This window comes from Hydra viridissima, unplaced genomic scaffold, assembly GCF_058129835.1.
Source record: "Hydra viridissima isolate aposymbiotic clone 2 unplaced genomic scaffold, HvirCarnegie_v1 scaffold_10, whole genome shotgun sequence".
NCBI lineage: Eukaryota > Metazoa > Cnidaria > Hydrozoa > Anthoathecata > Hydridae > Hydra > Hydra viridissima.
The window spans coordinates 11,448,292-11,472,500 of NW_028324309.1; the positions used below are offsets into that span (position 1 = coordinate 11,448,292).

The window sequence follows — 24,209 nt, forward strand, 5'->3', positions numbered from 1 at the left end:
TTGATATTACGACACTTTTAAATAAATAAGCATGCATGAGAACATTTGTTAACGATTTTATCATTGATTTGAGTGAAAGTAGTTAGCCATGAAAATGAAAATGGTCTGATATGCTTGTACTAAGGCTAAGAACTGTTTACTAAACTAAGAAGTTAAAATTATTGTCACCCAGAGTTGATGAAAATTTTTCTCATAATTTCATTCACATTTTAATATCGCGGGGTGTTCCAAAAGTTATTATCTAATTGTTTTGCATATAGTTTCTAAACTAACCATCTTTTTTGCACTCTATTTTTAGATAATGATGAACTCAAACTGAACTCAAAAAATTTTAAAATGGATAAATTCTCTTCACAATAACTAGCTGCATAAATATTGCACAAAATGATAATTCCATTATTGTAACATATAAAGTTCGGCAATAATTGCCGAACTTTTTGTTGTCGCCAATTATTGGCGACTCAATTTGAAGATGGCGATAACTTACAGAAAGACCACTAAGAAAGATCTGAAAGAAGATCCAGAAACATAAAAAAGAAAGGAGAGCGCAACAGTTCGGACCTTTAAGATCATCAATGCCCAAAACTGCGCAGTGTAGGTCTGACTCCAAGTCAGACCTACACTTATTTCCGTCCAAGATACAGTTAATTCAAGAAATGCTGTTAAATGACCATCAAAAACATCTGGAATACTCCCAAGCGGTATTAACTCTGCATAATGAAGATCAAGATTTTGCGATTAATATAACAGCAAATAGACAAAATTGTAGGCTCTGGGGAATTACAAATCCAAGGCAAATTCAATCAAGATTTTTACATTTGCTTCAGATCACTGTATTGTACAAAGTAACTGCCCAATATATAGTTAAAACGTATTTTTTTTAAAGTTTACAAAGATAATCCAGTTACAGTCAACGACGAATGCTACTGACAAATGGTTGAACAATATCACAAATAATTTGATTAGGACTGCAGAGTATATGGTTTCAATAGGACCGTGCAATGCCTTATACTGCACGAGAAACAATAGATGATTTGCAACAGACTTTTCCTGAGCGCATCATCTCCGAATACGATGATTTTAATTGCCCAGCATGGTCAACGGATTTAACCGCTTCGAAATATTTTCTGTAAGGCTTTCTGAAGTCTAAAATTATACATGAACTAGACAGCAACTTTAGATCAGTTAAAAAGAGATCAGGGGCAAAATTTTAAACGAAACACAGGATTTGCTGCGTTCTGTAAAAAAAAAAAAAAGAAAAGAAACCAAAGAAATTTGTCAACGCTTAAATGGGGCCCATTTATTAGACAGAATTTGTTGGTTTGTTAAATACTAAACTAATCAAATTTTTCTGTTAGAAAAAATAGTTTGTATTTGCTCACTATAACACTTGATGCACCGATGAGATCCCAAATATTCTTACTTGATTTTAATCTGATTTAACGATAGCAAATGAATTGCAATTATGGTTCGCTATTGAAATTGGCATTAAATTGTAAGTCAAATCCAGATGTGGCGCAATCCAACAAAATAAAAAACTTAATAGCAATAGATAAGCATGTGGAGTTGTTTCTGTGATGGCATGAGACTAGGGCTGCTTCTAATGCAGAAAAAGTAGCATTGATCAATAGGAAATTTAACCATTATATCGTCAAAGACATCCTCGAACAAAGTCTATTCTGAAGTGCGTAAAAATAGAACATAGACTCCTATTTTATTTTCCAACATGGTTAATGACCCTAAGCAACTGTACATTATTACGCAGTGGTTGTCCGAAAACATTAAAGTTCTTGCAATACCCACTCTTCCTCTTGATCTTAGTAAGTTGAAAAATCTGAGATAAGCAAATTGGCATCCTTTGGTCGGCCATCGAAAGCCAATGGAAAAATATCTGGACTGAAGCTACTCAAAAATTTTAGGCTACAGCGCAGTTTGAGAAAACAAAATATTTGTTTATACAAATATTTTGCTGAAAACAAAACATTTGTCAGGGACTTTATTGATTTTGTTAAACGGAGCAAAAATAGTATGTAAATTTAGTTTAACACTTTTTCACATGAAATTGGAGTGTCACTAATTTTATGTATTAAAGCAGTTCATTACACGATTTGAATCATTTTGAAAATATTAAGAATTTAATGAACAATCTACACAGATTTTTAAAGAAGTGCAACAACGACTATTATATCATCGTTGTTGCTAGCTTAAGTCAAAAAATTTCGAAATTTATTTTATCAATTCCAAAATTTACAGAATAACGTCTAAATTAAAAAAAATTAATTATATTTCAAGTGTCATTTGTATATAATTACAAAGATTTACAACTGATTACATGGTATTGACAAGATAAACAGCTTTTTGTATATCCTGTAAAGTTTTAGGAATTTAACTTTTGAGGAAATTCCGCTTTTAATCTGAGGTTTTTCTACAACTTTTTTTCATGAGTTTACATCGGAAAGGAAAATAGGAGAAATCCTCACACAAACAGGTAATTTGACAAGTCTTTGACTAAAACAGTGCATATTTTGGGATAGTTTAATATTGATTTTCAATAGTCAAACAATGGTAAGATCATGGTTATTTTAATTGTAATTATTTATTACACGATTCTTCTTTTATAGTTGATATCGACCTGCTTCTAACAAATCCATGCGGGAGCTTTATTCAAGATCACAAAATTACATGATTTTGAAATCAAAATATTATATTAACATAGACATTCAAAAAGGACATCAACCGAAAAATAAAAAAATACTTTAAAAAATAGAGAACTTTATAATGGTTTCTTCTTTCTCTATCCATTTTCAGATGATTGTGACTAAAACGCACTTAGATTATTTGACTCCACTTCGCAATTTAACTATCGGCGTTGGAAAAAAGGTGAGCATTTTATAAAAATATCAACTAAAGTCAAAGATTGACATTAGGTGCTCGTAGAAACAAATTACATACAGAAGTCTTACTTTAAACCAGGTGTGATTAAGCTATATTACACTAAAAATTACCGGGCAAAAAAATCAAACTCGATGTAGTATTGGAGACTAACGTCGATCCATATAATTGAAGCGGCAGAGAACAGTTGCGTCCAACTTTTATTCGATAAAGCGCCATATTGCAGCAGCCATGCAAATGTATGAAAGCCGCAATAACCACGAGAATGTGAAACAGCTGATGGCTCTGGAACTGTATACAAAATAAATTTTTAAGAAATGACGAAAATAAGTTTTATAAAGACATTTTGTTTCATAAAAATACTTGATTTCAGTTTAATTCATAGGAATGTAAAAACTGAATAATTTTGCATACAGTTCACGTTCGAAATTCAAGCATTTAATATATACTTAAACACGATATTATAGAAGTACTGCAATCGTTTTGTTTGCAGCGACATATTTATGATAGATATATCTTAAAAATTGCACAAGTTTTCTGTAATTCTTCTTACTAACTTAGCACATACTTTTATATACTTAACAAAATCCCTATTAACTACCACAATTAGAGCAAAAGTATTTGACATTTAACTGAGATAAATTTTTAAGAACAAAAAATCCTACAAAATAGCATTTTGCCCACATTGTGTAGCACTGCATAGCACCTTTGAATATCCAATTGAATACCTTGATTGTTTATTAAAGTTTAGTATATGTAGAATAAATGGTAATTAAGATTTATATATAATTTGAAGATTGACATATCAAAAAGAGTCTAAAATAAATTATCTAAAAAGTTAAATGGGCTTTTTTAAAGAATGTCTGAAATGATAATGACCCATGGGATTTTTGAAATACTTTGAGAAACACTTTTTTTTAAAAAAAAATCACGATTTTAACTTTTTTTTTTATTGTTTTAAAGCAATCTCTTTTTCAAATAACAAAAAGGTAGTTTTAAAGTTGATTATTGTTTTAAAGCAATCTCTTTTTCAAATAACAAAAAGGTAGTTTTAAAGTTGATTATTGTTTTAAAGCAATCTCTTTTTCAAATAACAAAAAGGTAGTTTTAAAGTTGATTATTGTTTTAAAGCAATCTCTTTTTCAAATAACAAAAAGGTAGTTTTAAAGTTGATTATAAACAAAGAAAATGTGTTCACGAGTAGAAGTGAGAAAATTCATTTTGGACAAGTGGCTGAAAAATTGTAATGTTTCAATTAGTTTGCTGGCAAAAAAAAAAGTATAAACTTCAAAGGAAAACTGTCAGTCATACCAAATTGTGAAATGAAGGTCAATTAAAAAGAAAGTTGAGAAACCATGAAACAGATCTATTAAGTTTAAAACTTGATCAAAAAGTGATCAGGTCCATCAATGAAAATCCATAGTACTTTGTTTGGGATATAAAAAAAAACACTAGTGTTTCCAATAAGTATGATAATTCATCCATCTTCTGGCCTGATATTGCATCTTATCATTCTTTAAGAAGTGTAATCAAATGGCATCAACATAATGACATCAATTTTGTCCCAAAAAGTATAAATCCAGCAAATATGCCACAACTTCTTTCAATTGAAAATTTTTGGATGAAATGTGAACTGCGTAATAAGGGCAAACTGCAGCAGACATCAATTTGGGGTGTAACAAAGATTAAAAAAAAAACTGTTCAAAAAGCCCATGCAAGGTGTCCAAACTAAATTTACAAAATATTGCAACCAGCCTGAAGATGTTTTCTAGAAGCTTTATTGTATTTGGAGATAAATTTGCTTAAAAACAACAAAAAAAAATTATCAAAATCAATAAAGTGCTACTCAAAATATTTAAAAAATCACATGGGTCATTATTATTCCAGACAGTGTTTAAGTACTTTTAGAATTATGAAAATCAAAACTAATTCTAATAATATATATGGTGACATTTTTTTTGGTTAGCCTGGAGTCTATTTATGAAAAATGCTAGTATTGCGACCAAAACTAAAAATTGTAACAAACTTAACTAAAAAAACCGTAACTGAAATTAGTCGAGTAGCTTTTTAGTCTAACTAAAACTAATCGACTAATTTTTCAGTCTAAAATTAGTTGACTACATTTTTAGTATAACTAAAGTTAGTCGACTGACATTTTAGCTAAACTAATATTAGTCAACTAACTTTGTAGTCTAACTGAATTTAGCAGACTAAATTTTTTAATTTGCGAAAAATATATTGTTACTGTTGCCCAAAAAGTACTTTTTTAAAATCTTGTTATGTGTTAGTTGTAAAGTGGTTTGAGCGCCATATCTTCAATTACAAATTGTTGTAAGTTGCAATTTTTAACTGCAGGGCATCTATTTCAAGGTTCGGTTTTCAGAGTTTTTAAAGTTTTTGGAGAAAGGTTTGCAACATACACACTTGGAATTTTGTAATAGTTATAAAACTTATCTAATTAGTCCCCCCCCCCCCTATTATTATGTACTTGTTTTAACTTTCTATGAAAAGCGGTTCAGATCTGGATTTTTTAAATTTCTAATTCAAGTGAATTATAAATTATAAAACACATGTGAAATCAATTTATAAAAAAAAAAATGGTGCCATGTTTTTGAAAGGTGTGTTATGTGCAGAAACATTTTCAGATTTCCTTTATATAATACCTGCGATTATTTTTGAGGTAATAATACGCAATTTATTTCGTTCTACACTCATAAAAACGCAGATATTTACAGTGACAACAATAAGATTGGAACAGTTAGGCAATTAATGTTTTTTTTAAAATTATTTCTAAATTGTGTAATTGAATATATATCTTGTTCAACCCTCAATTTCGTTTTTCTTTTAAAAATTATTATTAAAATGCTAATAACTAATTATGGTTTTGGTATAAAATATCAGCTGCTTTTAACGGAGTTGTTCTGCTAACAAACCAATTTTTGTTTAATTTAATAAAAGAAATTTTGGGGCAATACTTAGGTACAAACAAAAACATTTTTATTACCTAATTGTCACAAATTATTACATATTTTAAATTTCTTAAAAACAATAAACTCTGATGAATATCTTTAAATTGATTTATTTATGATAATTCATATTATGTTCATATAATTTCATGGTATAGGTTATTCAGTTTTTTTAGCACTAAATCTGGTATCAGTCGACTAATTTTAGTTAGACTAAAACTAACCTTAATTCCCATCCCCAAAAAATGCTTACATTTAACTAAGGATCTTTTTAAAACATAGTAGCATTAAGTATTTAAATTAAGGAGCAGCATTTTTTTTCTGTTCATAACCAATAATAAAAAATAAAATACAAACTTCTATCAGTTATTTGCAATAAACTGAATTTAAAATAATTCTAAAAAAAAAAAAAATTGATAGCTCTCATAACTTATATTGTTTTGTGTAAACTCTTCAAGAAGTTGCACAGAATTGCTATTTAATTAAATCCATTAAACTTATTTATAAAAAACAACAAATTACATGAGTACAAATTTGTCACACCAAAATATTGCTGTTCTCAACTCATGAAAGTTTCTATTTTAATAAACTTAAGAAAAATTGATTTATCATAAAACTGATATAGTTTGCACTTTATTCATTATCATTTGTTATTAACAGAAAAATCAAATGCAGGTGCTTAATTCAAATTCTTGTCTTGTATTTAAAAAAAATTAAAAATACATTAAAAAAAGTCTCTAATACAATATATTTCACAATAAGACTTACAACCAAATTGCATTTTCCAGGGAAAAATCTCTCTGGTATTCTCAGTGCATACAGGAGAGCTCCAACAATATAACAAAGGCCCATTATGCTTAACCACCCAATAGCAGCTTGTTCCAATGCTTGTTTTGAACCGTATTTAACCAGCATATGAGCTACTGGTATTACTCCAGAACAACCAAGTGCAAGAAAAACACCTAAAAATAAAATTGCCTTATAAACCCCTATGTTTACAAAACACTACTATAGGTATTATGATGCTACAATTCAAGTAATTGATTTTGAAATAAAGTTTTTTATTTGCATTTTTTACCTGCTCTTATAGGTCTAAATGCTGGAGTTGCAAATTTATTCCACAAAGATACAATAATGCTGCATATTCCTAAGACCATCATACTGAGTAAGTAAGCTATTTTTTCATAAGGATTACAGTAGAATCCATAATAAATACATGGCACAAATGAACCCATTATCATACAAGCTATTCCTGTATAGTCCAGCCTGAAGAACGAAACAACATGCCGTGAAAAATGTATCTTATTATTTTAGTTTAATGAAACTGATTCATCTATTTATCTTCTTATATTCAAATATTAAGATAAGGCAAACTAAAAATAAACCCAGTGAGCAACAATCTTCCTTTCTAAACATACCTAAAGCAATTTAAAATAATTCAAATTATATAGAGGAAGAATGGTAAGAAAAAGAGACATAATCAGGCTTGGTCGGGAAAGGTGTGCGATTGCACTCTAATCTTGACCACACATAAAGTATTTATTTGCGACAGCTTGGCTCTTAAGATGTTTTGAGAACATTTCAAAATCATCTGCGAAACCATGGGCAAGTTGTCACAACTAAATATTGTATGCATGGTCAAGATTAGAGTGTGATCGCACACCTTTCCCGACCAAGCCTGCATAATATACTTAGAAATCTTGCTTTTACAAAGGAGGGCACAATATAAACTCCTATTAAAATCAATATTTGTATTGTTCCCTCTTCCATAAAAGCAAGACATCTAAAGACATAAAAAAAATCCTCATTAGTGAAAATTTGAAGTTTTACATTTAAGTTTTTAATATTTTTTTTTGAAAAATTTTTTTAAGTGAAAATGTGCTTACATGACTTTATTACTTAATAACTTTCTTCAACATGGCTTCAAGTAGACAATTTTTTTTTTATTTTCAAATTTTGTTACTAAAAATGTTGTCATGTTACAAGATATAAAACAACTTTGCTCACACTCACTTGCTGAACAAACTTGAAGTCTTCTTTGAATGACATGAACATGTATGATACAACCATGAGAACATAAGACATGTCATTGCACCGATAAAGAATGCAGAAAATACCATGTATTCTTCCCAACCTTTGGGAAAGTCACCGATTATTTCACTTGGAAAAGTATAAAGCATAAACATCGCAATTATAACAAGAAGAAATCCAACAAAATGGGTCCAAATATTTCCAGTTTCTGTGTGCAATCTATCGTAGAAATATACCATTTTTACAATGAAACTTTAAATATTTACTAAAAATGATATAGTTGTTTATGCTGAAAAAAAAACAACAACAATAAAACAGCCAGGACATTTTCTACTTGCCTAAACATGCTATAGAAACATTCACGAAAAGAAGGCAACTGAGGCCTATGCATATGCCACAGAAAATCATTGTCACGTAACCATGTTGGTAATTCCCAATGTGAAACAACTTTCCAACCTGTGCTTAGAACACATTGAACACATTTTTCTGCTTCTTCTACCACAAAATCAAAGTCAACATTATGCATAAGTTTAAATGCAACTGATAATTCATCTTTTCCTTCTTCAATCACACGCATCTAAACAGAGTTAAAAAGATAAAATTGCCTTCATAGTTTTTTTTTTTAATTTATAGTTCATCAAAACTGACATTAACAAAAATTAGCAATTATGTAAGTACAACTCATAAAGTACATTATCAATAAGAATGATCAAATGTTTTAACTCCTGACTGTGCACAAAACTAACTCAGATATTTTAAAAATTAGATACACAAGAAAAACATCTTTTACAAACAAACAAGATAACTTACTATCTCTTGAGCAGTGGCAGAATTAGGATCAAACAACTCTCCTTCAGCAAATTTTGTCAGTTCATACCAATCCATTTCTGTCAGCTAAATTCAAAAAAGCTTCAAATTAGCAATCACTTTTACATCAAAATTTAAAATCTTAACTTGGTATCAAAATAAGCATTGTTTTAAAGTTCATAAACTTTAGAAATCACACCAAAGACAATTTTAAAATCTTCTAAAAGATGTTGAAACAATAACTGTATTTGCATATCAAATTAAAGGCTACTTGCTGTTAATACCAACATATAAGACTATGTACACACACATATACATTATATATGTATATATGTGTATATATGCATAAATTTATACATATATAAAATATACATATAAATACACACACACACACACACACACACACACACACACACACACACACACACACACACACACACACACACACACACACACACACACACACACACATGAGAGAAAGAGACATACATACACTCATAAATATTAAAACTTACACTTCTTTTTGATACACTTCGTAAAAGACTCTTCTTCTTGGAAGAGTCTACATTTCTCTCTCCATGAAGTGGAAAAGTTTCATCATCACTTAGATCTTCGTTTTTTTTGTTACTTTCTAATACATCAAGATTACTCGGCTTGACAATTCCTAAACGACTAAGTTGAGAGTAAATACTTTGATAGAAACATTCTTTACAAACTTTTCCAGGTAATTTGCTCATCAACTTCTGTTTCAAAGCAGTGATACTTGTAAAATGTTTTGATATTGGAATGCTACTTTCTGAGAGTGATTTATTCAGAGAAAGTGAATTAACTTCCATATTGCTATGAAGGTGGGTCATTGATTGGCATCGCTTTTCAAAGTTCATATTTGAGTTACAAGGATTTTCATTTTGGGGAGGTAAGTCTTGAAGCTTTAGGAATTTTGTAGGTTGATAAAACTCTACAACAGAGCAATCAGCAACCACATTCATGCTGAAAAGTTAAATTACAGAAATAGACTTACTGAGGTAATTTAAAATAAAGGAAAAGTTAAATTACAGAAATAGACTTACTGAACAAACTAAATTTAAAATAAAGGGGATTTATCTAAAAATAAATCATTGTTCTCACTTTTGGAAGTCTTGTTTTATAATTATTACCAAATATAGCGAAAAATATTTGATAAACTTATTTGAAAAATAAAGATCAGATGTTTGTGTAATTTTCTGAAAAAACTAATTTAAAAGGTATGTCCTAGAACATGTAATAAATAACCAAATGTCTCACCCACTGGACATTGTCAGGCTTAAGTTGGGATCTCTGGGAAAAAAAAAAGAAGGACTTTCATTAGGAGAATATAAAACTATTTAAATATAAATAGATTATTTGTTGTTAACCCTTTATTATCCACACAACCCATATGGATACCATCACTTTTTATGAGCTCAATGAAATTTTTATCAACTTTCAATGTATAATAGAAAAGAAAACAAGTGAAAAAAAAACATCCATAATTTTTTTTTCTTTGATATAAAGTGATGAAAGTTTTGATATAAAGTGATTTGATATATCGTGATGGTATCTATATGGATCCCGTGGACAATAAAGGGTTAAAGATAAATAAGCTAAAATAAGCCACGATCTAAACTAAAACTCCTGATTTATTTATTGATAAAGTTTAAAATTAGGCATTTAATTGCTAAATTTATTTTCACAGTGTAGTTAATATTAACACATTACCTTAAATGCTAAAATAAGTTTAATACAAGAGACTTCATTAGAAAAAGATTTCTTTCATGTAGAGTTAAAAGCTATATTGACTCGCAACAGTTAAGAGCTGTATTGACATCTGTAGATTTCCTCAATGAACACTTTCGGTTTTAGTCTCCTCTTCCGATTTTGTTGTTGACGGCCAACAACATAACGACCCGTATAAATCCGTAACTGTAGACCGTGGTCAGTTTAAAAGGATTAAAAATATTGTTGAATTAGGTAATGGGTTTAATTCCAAAGTTATCTAAATCCTTATACTGTTAAAGCTTAAAACTTTTATAAATTCTTACTGAGTATATTGTCATTAGTTTTATTTACTTATTCTACTATCAATTAGTTGGTAATTATCACTATCAAGTTGATGGTAGTCCACGTATGCAGTGATATGATTGGTGACACCAAGGCCAGCCCCTTCATTTTACTAAACTTTTCTGTTAAAAATTCTATAATATTATGGAATTTTTTTTTTTAAGTTCTTTTTTTTATGGTTTACTGAATTGTGTTTTTTCTTCTCAATTTTTGTATTTACAATTTACGTACTACTTATTTTGTTCTGTAAAGTTATTGGTAGAATTTTATCTCGTAGTAATCTGATTGTCTTATTGCAGCCAATAAGATTTTTGTAATGCTTTATTATTAATATTAGCCGATTGAAGTCTTAGGAATGCAAGTAATTCAAAAAACAAAAATCAAAAATTCTTCAATACTTAGAAAGTTAAAAATCAATTATTTTTTCCAATTTATCAAACCCAAGTGTATTTCTCTGGGAAGAGGGGCATATGAAATCAGATAATCAAGGCGCCAAACTTCTTGCGAAAAGGGAAACGCAAAAGGATTTGAGATTAACTAAGTTCTTAGTTGTAATGCTACTACGAAATCATATAAGTCTGAGCTATGGTGATCTTCAGAAAAGTGACTTTTATCCTATGATTGATTCCCGAAGTGGAAACATTAGGGTTCGTTTTAAGGTAGCTCAAGAAATTGCATAAAAGTTTTTCTGACTTTTAAAATTATTTAGAAAAATTTCATTAATTTATTTTTCAAAATTAAACTGGAGACTTTTTTTTTTCAATTTCTTTCCCAAATTAAAATGAAGGATGTTTGCTTGTTCCTATGTCAGCTCCACTTTATTTTCAAGTCAAGTAGGTACAGCATTGTATCAGACCTGAAGGCATTCTGATGCCAGAGTTTAACCATTCTCTCAAGTTTTTTAACCTCATTATAAAACTGTTAGGTCAGGTCTCTCCAAAACATTAACCGCAGTATCCCTTTTTCTGGCTAAATTTGCCGGATGTCGTGTCTACACACAATCCAATAACCTGGCTGGACTCCTCATAGTATTTTAGAGTATTTTGAATGGCATTGATCACTTCCCTCGGAATTTTTCCGTTGGAACTTGAACCTGGTCACTTCCCTTGGAACTTTTGAATGCCAAGCAATCCTAGAGATTAAAAGCTCTGTTGAATGCAAACTTTTAAGTCATTTGGAATCCTCTTCTGCTTCTTCTGGACTTTAGAAAAAATGATTTTCAGATTTTATTTGGTTGTTATTTGATAAAGAGTAACGGTTTATCATTTAGCTTTATGAAAAATGGGATGGTTACGAAAAAAAGATAATTCAATCAAAAGTTTACCTAAATTGTATTTTGATCCAATTTTTAACTAAGAATGCTTTTATTTTTATTACAAAACTCGATTATAACAAATTGTACCATAATGCTTTTGCTTTTATTACTAAGCTCGATTATTACACATCGTACAATAATGTTTTGTGTTATATTATTCACACAAAACTGATTCTTGCACAAACGTTACATAAATTCCATTCAAATTATATCTTAATCATTCAATTTGCTTATTAAACTCTTTAAAGTTTAACTAGAAAGGATTGGAGAGGAGAAGCTAATAAAAATTAGGGGCTCAAAATTGATTATCCGGTCTAATCTAATTGATTAGTATAATCAATTGTCTAGTTTAATCCGGTCTAATTCATGTCTAGTTTATGTCTAATTCATGTCAGTTTATGAAATATTTTTTTCTACTATTAAATGTTAGTTTTACAAATGAGAATGTTTACATTTTTAGTATACAAATGATTTGTATACTAAAAAAGTAAGCATTTTCTATTTCAGGTAGTTTTTTTAATTTTCATTTGGGAAAAAATAGGAAGTTTTTTTTTTCATCCCCTAATGAGAGTATGTATCGCCGGCTTTAGTGTATCATTAAAATAAAAAAAAATTGTTTAGTATATAAACATAAAAGTAACTTCAGGTATTTTTTTCAGGTATTTTTTTCTCGAAAAGTAACTCAGGTATTTTTTTGTAGTTTATAAAAACTTTTATTGATTGTTTCAATTTACAAGTCACAACTTTTTAATAAAAACGCAAGCCAATACCAACTAGCTCTCCTCATTTAAGGCCGAACTTCTACTGACTATTAACTTTCAACTTAGTTATTGTTTTGCACTGCCGTCAAAATATTTCTACGTTTACTTTCAAAGATAATCGTTTAGTTTTTCTGTTTTAAAAGTAAAAACAGTAATAAAGACTCGAGGTACTCAGTCTTACAAAAATGTAAAATATACGCTTTATCAAATATACTTTTATAAATATATTTTCTTAATCAAATAATTTTAAAAGTATGTGAAAAAAGTTGTTGTAAGAAAAAAGTATGATCTTACGTTATGATGTTGCAACTCAATAATAATTCTTGAAGACGTTTGTTTATACAACTATTTAACGTTATTATAAATATTTTTAACAGGAAAAGTATTCAAACGGAAGAGTTATTATTACGAAGGATAATTTTTTACTGCGGCATAATAAATAAAAATGTGCTTAAAATAAGTATATTTTGTGAGTTCCCCGATCAGCAACAAGAATATTCCCGCTTGACGATACAAACAATCCTGTCGGTTTTGAAAAGATGCCAGCAGAGCTACTTCCTTCAGAACCAAGTATTTTGAGGAAGTTTCCATCCTTATCAAATATTTGCACGTTAGCATTTCTGAAATCAGCAATAACAATATTATTTTCTCCATCCAACCCAATCCCTGATGGGCAAAGGAATTGTGTCTCAAGTGTACCTTTTGAGCCGAACTTCGTAATAAATTTCCCATTTCTATCAAATATCTGGACGCGATAATTATTTGTATCCGATATCACAATATGGTTTTCCATACTCACAGAAACGTGACGCGGAGAATTCATTTTTCCATCTTGATTTCCATAGCCACCAAATGCGAGTATAAATTTTCCTTCTAAATCAAATATTTGAACGCGATGGTTATCTCTGTCGGTAACTATGAGTCTATTTTCCCGATCAATGCATATTCCGCAAGGGCCCTTTAGTTGACCATCTGCTGTGCCACGTGAACCGTATTTTCTAATAAACTTCCCATCACCCGTATACGCCTATTTTAAATGTATATATGAATGTTTAGAAAAGGAAGTAAGAGGAGCCTAAAATAAAAACTCTAGCTCAGTTTTTGTCATTTCTTTTAGTTTAACTTAAATAACACCTACTTGAATTCTATGATTCCCATGGTCAGCCACATATATATTGCAATTTTTATCAACGGCAATTCCAGTAGGGTACCATATTTCACCGTCGTCTTTTCCCCGCACGCCAAACTGAAGCAGCAGCTTCCCGTTTACGTCAAATACCTTTCCAACAAAATTAAAATAAAAATTTATATTGACACTTTTTATATTTAGAAATTTATAAGTAGAATTTATCGCTAAAAATGAATTATTATTATTAACAAAAAAAAAAAAGTTGTCAGTTAGATAAAATCTTACTTGAACTTTATGGTTGCTATGATCAGTAACTACGATATCACCGTCCTTGTTGCAGACTAACCCCCATGGCTCATAACTATCATCTTTTGCAAGTGAACTAGTTACGCCTCCTGAGCCAAATTTTGTAAGCATTGGTCCAATCTTTTCTATGTCAATTCCAGAAGAAACATTTACTTCAAATGGACTGCTCTGAATTGCTTTTTCACGTATGTAGACTGCTAATGAATGTTTTTCTTTAGATTTTACTTTATAAGTAACGGAATACGTGCCATTGTTGTAATCAAGAACGTCTGCATTTGTTGTAATTCCTTTGAAATCGGTGACCTTAACAACCACTGAATCTCCTCCTAAAAGATTGCTTTAATTACATTCAAGTTTTTTTAACTTGAATATTGCATCACTTCAAACAGCAATCAGCATTACAGAATGATCACCAACTTTATGCAATTTATCGTAACAATTTTTAAAAGTATAACTTTTATTTCATTTTGTTAAAAAAATTTTTCGAAGCATGTGTTTAAAGTATTTTAAAGTAACCTCTGGTAACGAGATTTCCAAATCTGTCTTTCGTAATGACCATGAATTCTGCTATATGACCCACTGTAGCCTGGTGAAGACCATCTCCTTTAGCGACGCAAAGTAATGGAAAGGTATCACTCGTGCTCAGGTTTCCGAACTTTTCAATTTCATCCTTAAAGAAGACGAAAAATTACTTATTAGTTATGCATCTTACTTTTTTGAATGTTTAAAACAATTTTAAAATATATATTGCAAAAACTACATTTAAAAAGAACCACCTTTAGCGGGGCGTCTTCACAAAAAAACTCTATTACATCGTTGTCTTCAGGTTCTGTTTGAGGTTGATAATTACTCAAATCACGCAACCTGTTTATCATAATCTTTTTAACAGTCATCAATTCAGCCTCATTACCGTAGCTTATCATATTTTCAACAAATTCACAGCTCGAATGAAAATTATCCAGATCGAGGTCCAATTCATCTTGTTGGTCATTTAAGACCTAAAGTTAAAATTATGCTTAAATTTATAGAGTTTATAAGGACAAAATGCTTTTAGCTTTTCCGCAGTATCTTTTCTCTCAGAAAAAAAGCTTAAAAAAAAAAGGTTTTAATAGGTTTCTCTTTAAATTTTTGTAAATAAAAAAAAAACAAAAAAAAAACAGACCTGGAAAAGTTGCTGAATTTATAGTTACAGTGAAACAACATACCGATTCTTTCTCTAAATAAATTTCATCAAGATCAGAAAGAAGCTGCATTTTTCTCTCTTCAAGCTCTTTTATATGCTGATCCATTTTGGCTTTTATTGAGTTTGCAATAGAGATACGTCTAAAAGTTAATTGTTTTTTAAACTCTTGCAAGGGTATAATATCTTGTACATCATGCTTTTTCCATTCCAAGAATAAATTTGTAAGAGAACTTTTTTTAGGTAACGAACAAAAAAGAAACAAAAACTTAAGACTCCGAATGAACTTTTATTAACAGTTAAAATGTTATGTTTATCAACAGAACTTTATCAACAGATAATGTTAGAAGACTTTCAAAAACGATTTTAATCTTCAAACAAACAAAAAAACACAACAACAACAACAACAACAATAGAGACCTTTGACTCAAACTTTCTTTAACTTCAGCTATTTCTTTTAATGCCAGTTTAATAATTGGAATTTTTCGTTTTGTACTGTCTAAAAGATTAATCACCGCATTTCGATGAAGTTTCACTGCTTCTTTAAGATCAAGGTAATGGTGATCCCTGTGTTCAGATATTGCACAATCTCTGCATATAGCTTCGTCGCAAGTTTCACAAAAATACTTCAGTATCTAAAAGACAAAACGTTTATAAACAATCACAATATTAAATGTTGAATTAATTACGCACATAATTGTCAGCTACTAGCTATACTAACTCACTTTTACTATTTCTGCTCACTTAACTGCGTACAGTCATATTTAAATGTGATACTCCATACCTCTCGATCATGAGTTCTGCAAAAAGAATGGCACTTGATTGCGTCATGAACGGCATTGTTCTGGAGCTCCTCGAACGTAATTATTTTATGACCTTTCGTTTGTCTAATACGCTCGTGTGCAGTGACGCATCTTGCACATAAGTTTTCGACACAATCTAAACATCTTGAATTGGCCAGTTCATGATCTTCGCAGTTCGAGCAATTTGTCGGATTTTCTATAGCGAGAATATTAAGCATGTTGATAGCAAAAGAATTGGCGGGAAACACATCCAAACCAACTGGCGCAATTTGAATTTCAACAGTGCATGTTGGACATGTTAAGGTTTGTTCATGACCTCTAATAAAGTCCAATAAACAATCAAGAAAAAAGAAAAAAAAAACAAAAGAAAAGAAAAGATAAAGTATTACTGCAAAATGCATATAAAATTGTCAATTTGCTTTATGCACAATGTGGAGAAAAGCTGGAGCATGCTTTAAAAAAACACTTACCGAATAAGTTCTTCCAGACACGAGAAGCAAAAAGTATGCAAGCAAGGAAGAACTTTGGGATTTTTGAATGTTTCTGAACATAATATGCATCGAAAGTCGTAAATATCTCTGGCAGTCTTTAGCGTAGTCATTATAATCTCGTCATGAGAGGAAAAAAACTCTGTTTTTATTGTTAAATAGCGTTATAATTGAATAAAATTTATCACCAACTGCAAGCTCCATATTTTTTAAAACACGTGATCATCCCTTCCATTTTAACTGGTTACCTAAAAGTAATATAAAGATAGTGTAACGAAGCGTGCAGTGATGAAAAGACTCATATTGCGCATTAAACTGAAACACACGTGATACAAAATTGAAAAACACGTGACACAAAATTGGTTTCACTTTGATTATTATGGAAATTTTTTTAAAGGAATTTTTTTTATACTATTGTAATCAATATCACGATGATGAAGCTTCTGAATCAAAGCATAATGCTGTAATAAAAAATTATTTATATGTAGTAAAAGTAGAAAAAATTTAATAAGTTTTTATATAAACTTTATGTTAAAAATGGAACGACAGAAAAATTACGTTTTGAAATTTTTCTAAATTAACATATCAATTAAGTATACTTCAAAAAATAAACGCATCAAATAAAAGCTGCACTGTTTTATGTTCATCGAAAATCATTGGTTTAACAACATCAAACCCATTCATGCAAAACATAGTTTTTATGGCAAAAAAGTAATGTGGTTTTGAAACTGGCTTTCACTTCTTGTTTTATTTGCGTTTATGCTTCAAATTAAATTATGGTAAGAGATTTTAAACGCTAACTTCGTTTTCTGTCTTTTATCTTTTACTCGTGTGGAAAGTTCGATTGTAAATAAATTTAACTGTTTACAGTTTATGCAGCTAAATTCCAGAACTTTCTTAACTAGTGAAATGATTTAGTTTTAATGTTAGTTTTTTTTATTAGAAAAGAATGAAAGCGTAAGTATGGCATCGCTCGAGGATAAATGTAATAAACTTGAGTTCCTCAAGAAAGACAAAGATATCGATATCACTTGCTATATTTGCAAACGAACCTTTCGTTATCCGAGAGTTTTGGATTGTTTACATACGTTCTGCGAAGAGTGCTGTGCTAACAACATCACCAAAATAGATCATGAACTTACAGAGCGTAGCGTAATTAAATGCCAACGCTGTTTTGAAATTACTATACTTCCAGATAACGATCTTTACATGCTCCCTTACAATTTCTTTGCCAACAACGCAATTGACTTTATTCTTATACAGAGCACAAAAGAAAACGCCATCTTGTGCACCTGTTGTACTGATGAATCAGATGCAATATCAAGGTGTGTGGAGTGCTCAGAATTTCTATGTTTGAAATGTGTCACTGCTCATAAAAGGATTCGAGTTACAAAAGATCACAAGGTCATTGACTTGGATACACTTCGTTATGACAAGAGTTCTGTTCATCGTCCAGTACATTGCTCAAATCACGAGCAAGAAGTATTTGCATTTTATTGCGAAGATTGCGATGATCTTATTTGTAATGAATGCACAATCCTGCAACACAGAGGTCATAAATATGAAAGTAAGTTTGTTTTGTGTAAACATCTATGATACTTTGTAGTTTCTTCAATACTTTTTTGCTTCTATGATACTTTACAAACAGTTTTTGTTTTTTATGATTATATTCAATTGCATTTTTAAATTTCTGATTTTACTCGCAAATAAATGAATGTGTGCATACAAGTTTAACTAACAAATTTAGAGCTAAAGGAAGCATTAAAAATGAAAAAACCATACATGATATCGATTCTTGAAGAAAACGAGTCTAAAAAAATTCGTCCTATTGAACGCGCAATTGATGAAGTTCAAGATATGGCTGCAAGGTTGCACGCACGCACAGTAGCAACAAAACAAGCTGTCAAAAACTGCACAGCCCAATGTATTAGGGCAATAGAATTTCGTTGCCACGAGCTTCTCTCAACAATTGATACAGTTTATTCGAACAAAAATAGGCTGCTTCATGAACAGCAAGTTGGGTTGCAGCTTCGACTAATGAAAAACAAATCTGCAAACGATTTCGTCAGCTATGCCCTCAAAAATGGGAGCGAGGTGGAGATATTCGAACTTTTAGATGTTATGAAAATGCGATTAGAATACTTAAACAAAGAAGAGTTGGAATACAAAGAGCCGCACGAAAACGATGTCATAGATCACTTATTTGATTTCGATTCGGTTGAAAACATAGCCAGCAATTTGGGAGAAATTTCAACTTCAGCCATTTTTCTCGCCAACACAATAGTTAGTGGACCAGGTTTGCGTACTGGAAAAGTAGGTATAGAAACTTTTTTTAACATAAAAGTTTTTGACCGCTTTGGATTACCATGCATAGAAAAGGCAACCAACGATGCAATAAGAGTGAAAATTCAAGCTCCAGAGGGTTTCTACGTCAATAACAAAGTTTGTAATAATAATGATGGATCTTACTGTATACGTTATACTCCTGTTACTCGTGGCAAGTATAACATTACTATAAAGATAAGAGGTCGGCAGTTTCCAAACAATAATCACTTAGTTAGAGTGCATGATGGGATAGATTATTTAAAGGTATTGTTTTATAAAAAATTTTAAATACATTTTTTTTGCTAAACCTCATATGGCATAATAAGTTCATATAAATATTGATTGAATTACTCTATGGGTTAAACCTTTTTTTAGATGTGATTAACACTTCTGCACCTTTTTCTATAGATTGAAAACACGTATTTAAGCTTTGGTGTACTAGGAAGCAAACCTTGCGAGATGAATCTACCTTGGGCAATTGCTGCTCATGAGGACGGTAGAATGTTTATTACAGATCATGGAAATAACCGTGTACAAGTTTTCAATGAGTTAGGCATTTTCATATCCGAGTTTGGTTCTAAAGGCTCAAAAGATGGGCAGTTTTTTGGGCCCACCGGAATTGCATTAGATCAAAATGGGAACGTCTTTGTTTCAGATTGGGAGAATCACAGAGTTCAGCAGTTCAATCAAAACGGAACATTCCTGGGGAAGTTTGGGTCAAAAGGTAAATTAAAAAATCTCAAACATAAAAACAAAAAGAAATGTTTTATTAATTTTAAAAGATTTCATTATTACAACTAAAGTTTTATTATTGTAACCATTGTTATTTCATTGTAACCTTTTAAGGACGAGAAAAAGGACAGCTAATGCATCCAGCTGGATTAGCTGTTGATAAAAACGGATGCATTATAGTTGCCGATAGAGACAACCACCGCTTACAGATATTTACATCCGATGGAAGACCTTTATATATAATTGGTAACTACGGAAGCGGATGTGGTCAGTTAGATTCTCCTACACATGTTGCAGTAACGGATGAAAATTTCTACATAGTTTCTGATGCAGGAAACGATCGATTGGTACTTTTTGACGAAAACTATTGCTTTAGTTCTTCTCTTGGTTCAAAAGGAAGCAGTCCAGGTTTATTTAATCGACCTTCGGGAGTAGCTGTTGACAAGGAAGGATATATAATTTTAGGCGACTTATATAACCATCGTATACAAGTTTTCGACCCGGATTTAAAATATTATTGCCATTTCGGTGGAGAAGGAAATAAAGAAAAACAGTTCCGGTATCCTTCGGGTATTACGCTTACGAATGAAGGTAGAATCGCTGTAGTTGACCGCTATAATCATAGAGTTCAAGTATTTTAGTATAATCATAGAGTTCAAGTATTTTAGAATAAGTTTATTGTTTGGTTTTATAAAACTTTATTTTTAATGTTGTTAATAAAATTAGATGTTTAGATTCTTCAAAATTCTTTTTTCCGATCGATTGAACTTTCTTTTTCTAACCAAAACATAAATCATAGCCCAAAAAAAAAAATTCTAATCAATCAAAGTTACTTTTATAAAAATTTGAGCATTTTTTAGACTGTGCTTGATTTCAATTAAATAATTCAGGTAAAAAGGAATACTTTTTAACTTAGCTGCGTTTATTTATGTCCAAGAAAAAAATTTTTTTTACTTGGAGTTTATAAACTTCTAATCATTTCGTTTGTTTATTTTAAAGAAACGGTAAAATTCCTTTGATGATAAGCTATTATTTTCCGATGCAATCCCTTTATAGAGCCGTTTATGAATTTCTTCATAAGAATGAAAGTTATATAAAACTATATAAAATGTAAAGATTAACTGATTTTGTGAGATAAAGCTGTCATGGTCTGAGACAAGTGATTCTTCAAAACTAATCCTCTTAGCTCTATTACTCTCAATCAAAATATTTATACTTAATTTTGGACTCCATATGAAGAATACTCACAAAAAATAAAGTTTCATTGAAAAAAATTTAAAAGTGAAATGTAAAAGGGGTTACACTTCTCAAGTACAGGTTGATGAATAAAAAATTATTGCTTTCTTTGCGACTGGAATAGTTATGCAAAAATTTCTTGTTAATGAAAAGTCGGCAAACGAAGATTGTTAAAGAAATATTGACCAGCGTTAAGTTTTATCAGTATACTTGTTAAGTTCAATAATATCAATTTTAATTTCCGACAGCTTTATGTCTCTTTTTCAAAAAAAGAAAAAATTTATCATTACGCATTCGAAAACTTAATAATTTATAAAAAAAACTTCTTTCTTTTTAAATTAAAATTTGATATCATCTTATTCAGAAAAAAATCCTCTGCAAAATGATTTTAAAATATTTGCAAAAGGTTTATTCAATAAATAAAAAGAATAAACATTGTTATACCTATTTCATTCTACCCTCTATTTCATTCTACCCTCTATTTCATTCTACCCACAGTGAATTTCGTTTAAATATAATTAAACGATCGAAAAAAAATTCTCAAAACGATTATATTCAATTTTATTCTGAACTTTTTTTTTTTTATTTTCTAAATGAAAAAAAAAATCGAACTTCGAAGTTTAATTCGAATCTTTTACTTTTACGATTTGATTTTTTGACGTTGTAATAATTCGATTGTAAAATTCATTCGACACAGTTTGATTGAAACATCCTGTAGAAAAGTTTATAATTTCGCTGATTTTTTAAACCAAAAAAAAACTATAGGAAACTCTTTCCTTACGCTAGAAAGGATAAAAATCCTTTTTGTGTAAGATGTTAAGTTCCAAATATATCACGCTGGCTCACACACAGGCTAAATCATTAAAAAAAACGAAAATTCCCAGCAGACACACGACGTTTGGAATATATTTTGCAAGCACATCTTGACAACTATGAGTCTGAACTTGCAAAATATATTCCTATCACAGACTGCATAAACAATTTATCATCTCCAGCTTCTTTGGGTATGCTAAAACCAAAGAATGCATCAATAAAGCATAGAATCAATTCAAACGCTAAACAGTTAGACTGTGACTAGCGTATATATAGTAGTTTCAAAAAGCAATGGCGGGTTTTTGTTGTTGTTTTATTTTTATCTTTTTAAAGCAGTATAAATAAAAAAACATTATATAAAAACTTTTTTTGCATGACATGTAAAAAACACTTCCTATACAACTGAAATGACTTTGAATTCATCATTTCACTAAGCTTTTTAACTTGAATTTTTGCTGGCGCAGTAACAAAAAACACCCTATAGTGTTGTGATCAACAGGTTTAAAGCTATATTTTATTGTAATGGCTCTCAATAACAGCTTGGAATGGAATGAATAAAATGATTTGAACGTTGTGCCTAAAACACCTTATCCTCCAAACTGTCCAGTACTTTTCAGTAACTCTTATTTCAAAGCAGTTTGAAGGATTTCTGGGCTATTTGGGTAATGATTTATCCATTCCTATAAAACGAATCATAAAACGTCAATCGTAAAACGTTAATCATAAAACGAAAAGTGAAAAAAATAATAACACTTTGCAGAAACATCAACAATTTGAAAATTTCTAGGAAAAAAGCATCAAATAGTTATAATTATAATGCTGTGCGCAAGCCTATGGGGACCACCAAAGCATAGGATCGAAATTTTATTAGATGTCCGCAGGAATAAATTAATTTTTTTGAAATATTTTATCTTCAATGTTGATGCATTAGAATTATAATTTAATTTTAAATAAAAGTTGACGAATACTTTTTTAGGAAGTTTTGTACTTTTTTCGTTTACACCCTTTATTCGTCTTTGTAACTTATCACCTTAGATGTCAAAGGCTTAAACTTGGTCAAATTAGTTTATGCAGTATAGCAGTGGTGCGCAAACTTGGGGTCGTGAACAAATTTTTGGGGGTCGCCTAATTCAAGGCCATAGAGTTTATGGCCTTATCGTTTTTGTTCTCAAATACATTACTTTGAATTTGACGACCCCAAAAGTTTATTCTCGACCCCTTCGAAGTTCACGACTCACAGTTATAAGCATCACTGTAGTATATTTTGGCAAAGGGTAAACTGAAAGACAAAGGGTAAACTGAAAGAGTGCCATTGACTCTTTCCTTTACTTAAATTGTTTAAAGAAAGAGGCATTTCCATGTGGATAAATCAATAACAATCAATTTTCTGCTAAACCTCTTTCTCGAGAGAATTATTCTTGCGAAGGCTGTATTTAGAGTACGCTGTTGAATTTTGTTTAAAATTGTTTTTTGAAGATGACTTTCTTGACTTCCCTATCTCTTTAAAACATTAGAAAAACATTTGTTACATATAGGATAAAAAAAAAAGAAATATTCAAACTGAAGGAAAATCGAAAAATTAATAATCTAAATGTTGTTTTAAAAAAGTAGCAATTTTCAACAAATCATAATAAGAGGCTGCAGCTGTTGCTATTTCTAGTTGTTAGTCATGGCAACTATTAGAATACTAAACTACGTCGAATTCTAGCTCTGGAAATCGAAAAATCGAAATAAAGTTTGTATTTTTGAATTAAACTTTAAATCTCATGGCTCATTCCATTGTGAAGAGAAAGATGTGGAAATATGTTGTAAAAAATGCAAGTAAAGCGAAAAACTCTACTAAAAAAAAGCTGTGTAAGTTTGCTAATAACCGGGTTGAACCTTTTTCATCGGAAACTTAATGTTACTCAGCTTTCTCAGGATAAAGTGTCCTATTTATCTTTTGCAGCCTTTCCTACGCGAGTTATGAGTGAGCAACCTTGTAGCTCTACTCAAATCGTAGACACTTTTGAGGTAAATACCAAAAATACACGTGTTAGTCTCTTCACCATACACAAGACGAAGATGTGTAATCTTAACGTCGTTGTGAAAAAGCAACCAATGAAAGAATATAAATTAAAAAATTCTCAGTGAGCGCGAAGAATCGTCACATAGTAAACGACATAAGCATCTTGGGATTGCCCAAAGAGTGTCCTTAGCTTGACTCTCAAGACAAAACTCTTTTGTTTAAGGTGAAAATCCTTTTTTAACTTTACACCAAACTCTTAGTTGATTTAGTGCTGATTATTCTTTTGAGAATGCAGTGGCTCCACATTTCCGTATTGCGTGTCAATGAAAAACGTTGTC

At 30.4% G+C, this 24,209-nt stretch overlaps 3 protein-coding genes across 6 annotated transcripts; 1 reads left to right on the plus strand and 2 right to left on the minus strand.

Annotated features, from left to right (window-relative positions):
• Positions 1 to 2,636: 2,636 nt before the first annotated feature.
• On the minus strand, positions 2,637 to 10,625 carry LOC145180934 (adiponectin receptor protein 1-like). 4 transcript variants are annotated; one of them, XR_016456213.1, is made up of 9 exons: positions 10,434 to 10,625; positions 9,981 to 10,013; positions 9,212 to 9,686; positions 8,700 to 8,783; positions 8,228 to 8,466; positions 7,872 to 8,108; positions 6,937 to 7,276; positions 6,627 to 6,820; positions 2,637 to 3,183 (listed from the first exon to the last, which is right to left on the minus strand). XR_016456213.1 is itself a non-coding variant. In XM_090099747.1 (9 exons), the coding sequence occupies exons 2-9, from the start codon at positions 9,989 to 9,991 to the stop codon at positions 2,995 to 2,997; spliced, it is 1,617 nt and encodes a 538-aa protein (XP_089955873.1). In that variant the 5' UTR covers positions 9,992 to 10,013; positions 10,434 to 10,625; the 3' UTR covers positions 2,637 to 2,994. The 4 variants fall into 4 exon arrangements, 2 of the variants coding, with proteins under 2 accessions (XP_089955873.1, XP_089955874.1); XM_090099747.1 differs by having other exon boundaries at positions 6,937 to 7,124; XR_016456214.1 differs by lacking the exon at positions 9,981 to 10,013 and having other exon boundaries at positions 10,434 to 10,610.
• A 2,516-nt stretch (positions 10,626 to 13,141) lies between these two features.
• On the minus strand, positions 13,142 to 21,982 carry LOC145181642 (E3 ubiquitin-protein ligase TRIM45-like). Its single transcript, XM_090099683.1, has 10 exons — positions 21,832 to 21,982; positions 16,740 to 17,005; positions 16,251 to 16,587; positions 15,887 to 16,101; positions 15,492 to 15,609; positions 15,063 to 15,284; positions 14,803 to 14,956; positions 14,266 to 14,612; positions 13,990 to 14,130; positions 13,142 to 13,878 (listed from the first exon to the last, which is right to left on the minus strand). Exons 2-10 carry the CDS (start codon positions 16,868 to 16,870, stop codon positions 13,303 to 13,305), a joined length of 2,241 nt encoding a protein of 746 aa, XP_089955809.1. The 5' UTR covers positions 16,871 to 17,005; positions 21,832 to 21,982; the 3' UTR covers positions 13,142 to 13,302.
• LOC145181641 (E3 ubiquitin-protein ligase TRIM71-like) lies at positions 17,130 to 20,549 on the plus strand. Its single transcript, XM_080056777.2, has 5 exons — positions 17,130 to 17,536; positions 17,701 to 18,324; positions 18,505 to 19,346; positions 19,491 to 19,806; positions 19,929 to 20,549. The coding sequence occupies exons 2-5, from the start codon at positions 17,721 to 17,723 to the stop codon at positions 20,453 to 20,455; spliced, it is 2,289 nt and encodes a 762-aa protein (XP_079912903.2). The 5' UTR covers positions 17,130 to 17,536; positions 17,701 to 17,720; the 3' UTR covers positions 20,456 to 20,549.
• Positions 21,983 to 24,209: the final 2,227 nt, after the last annotated feature.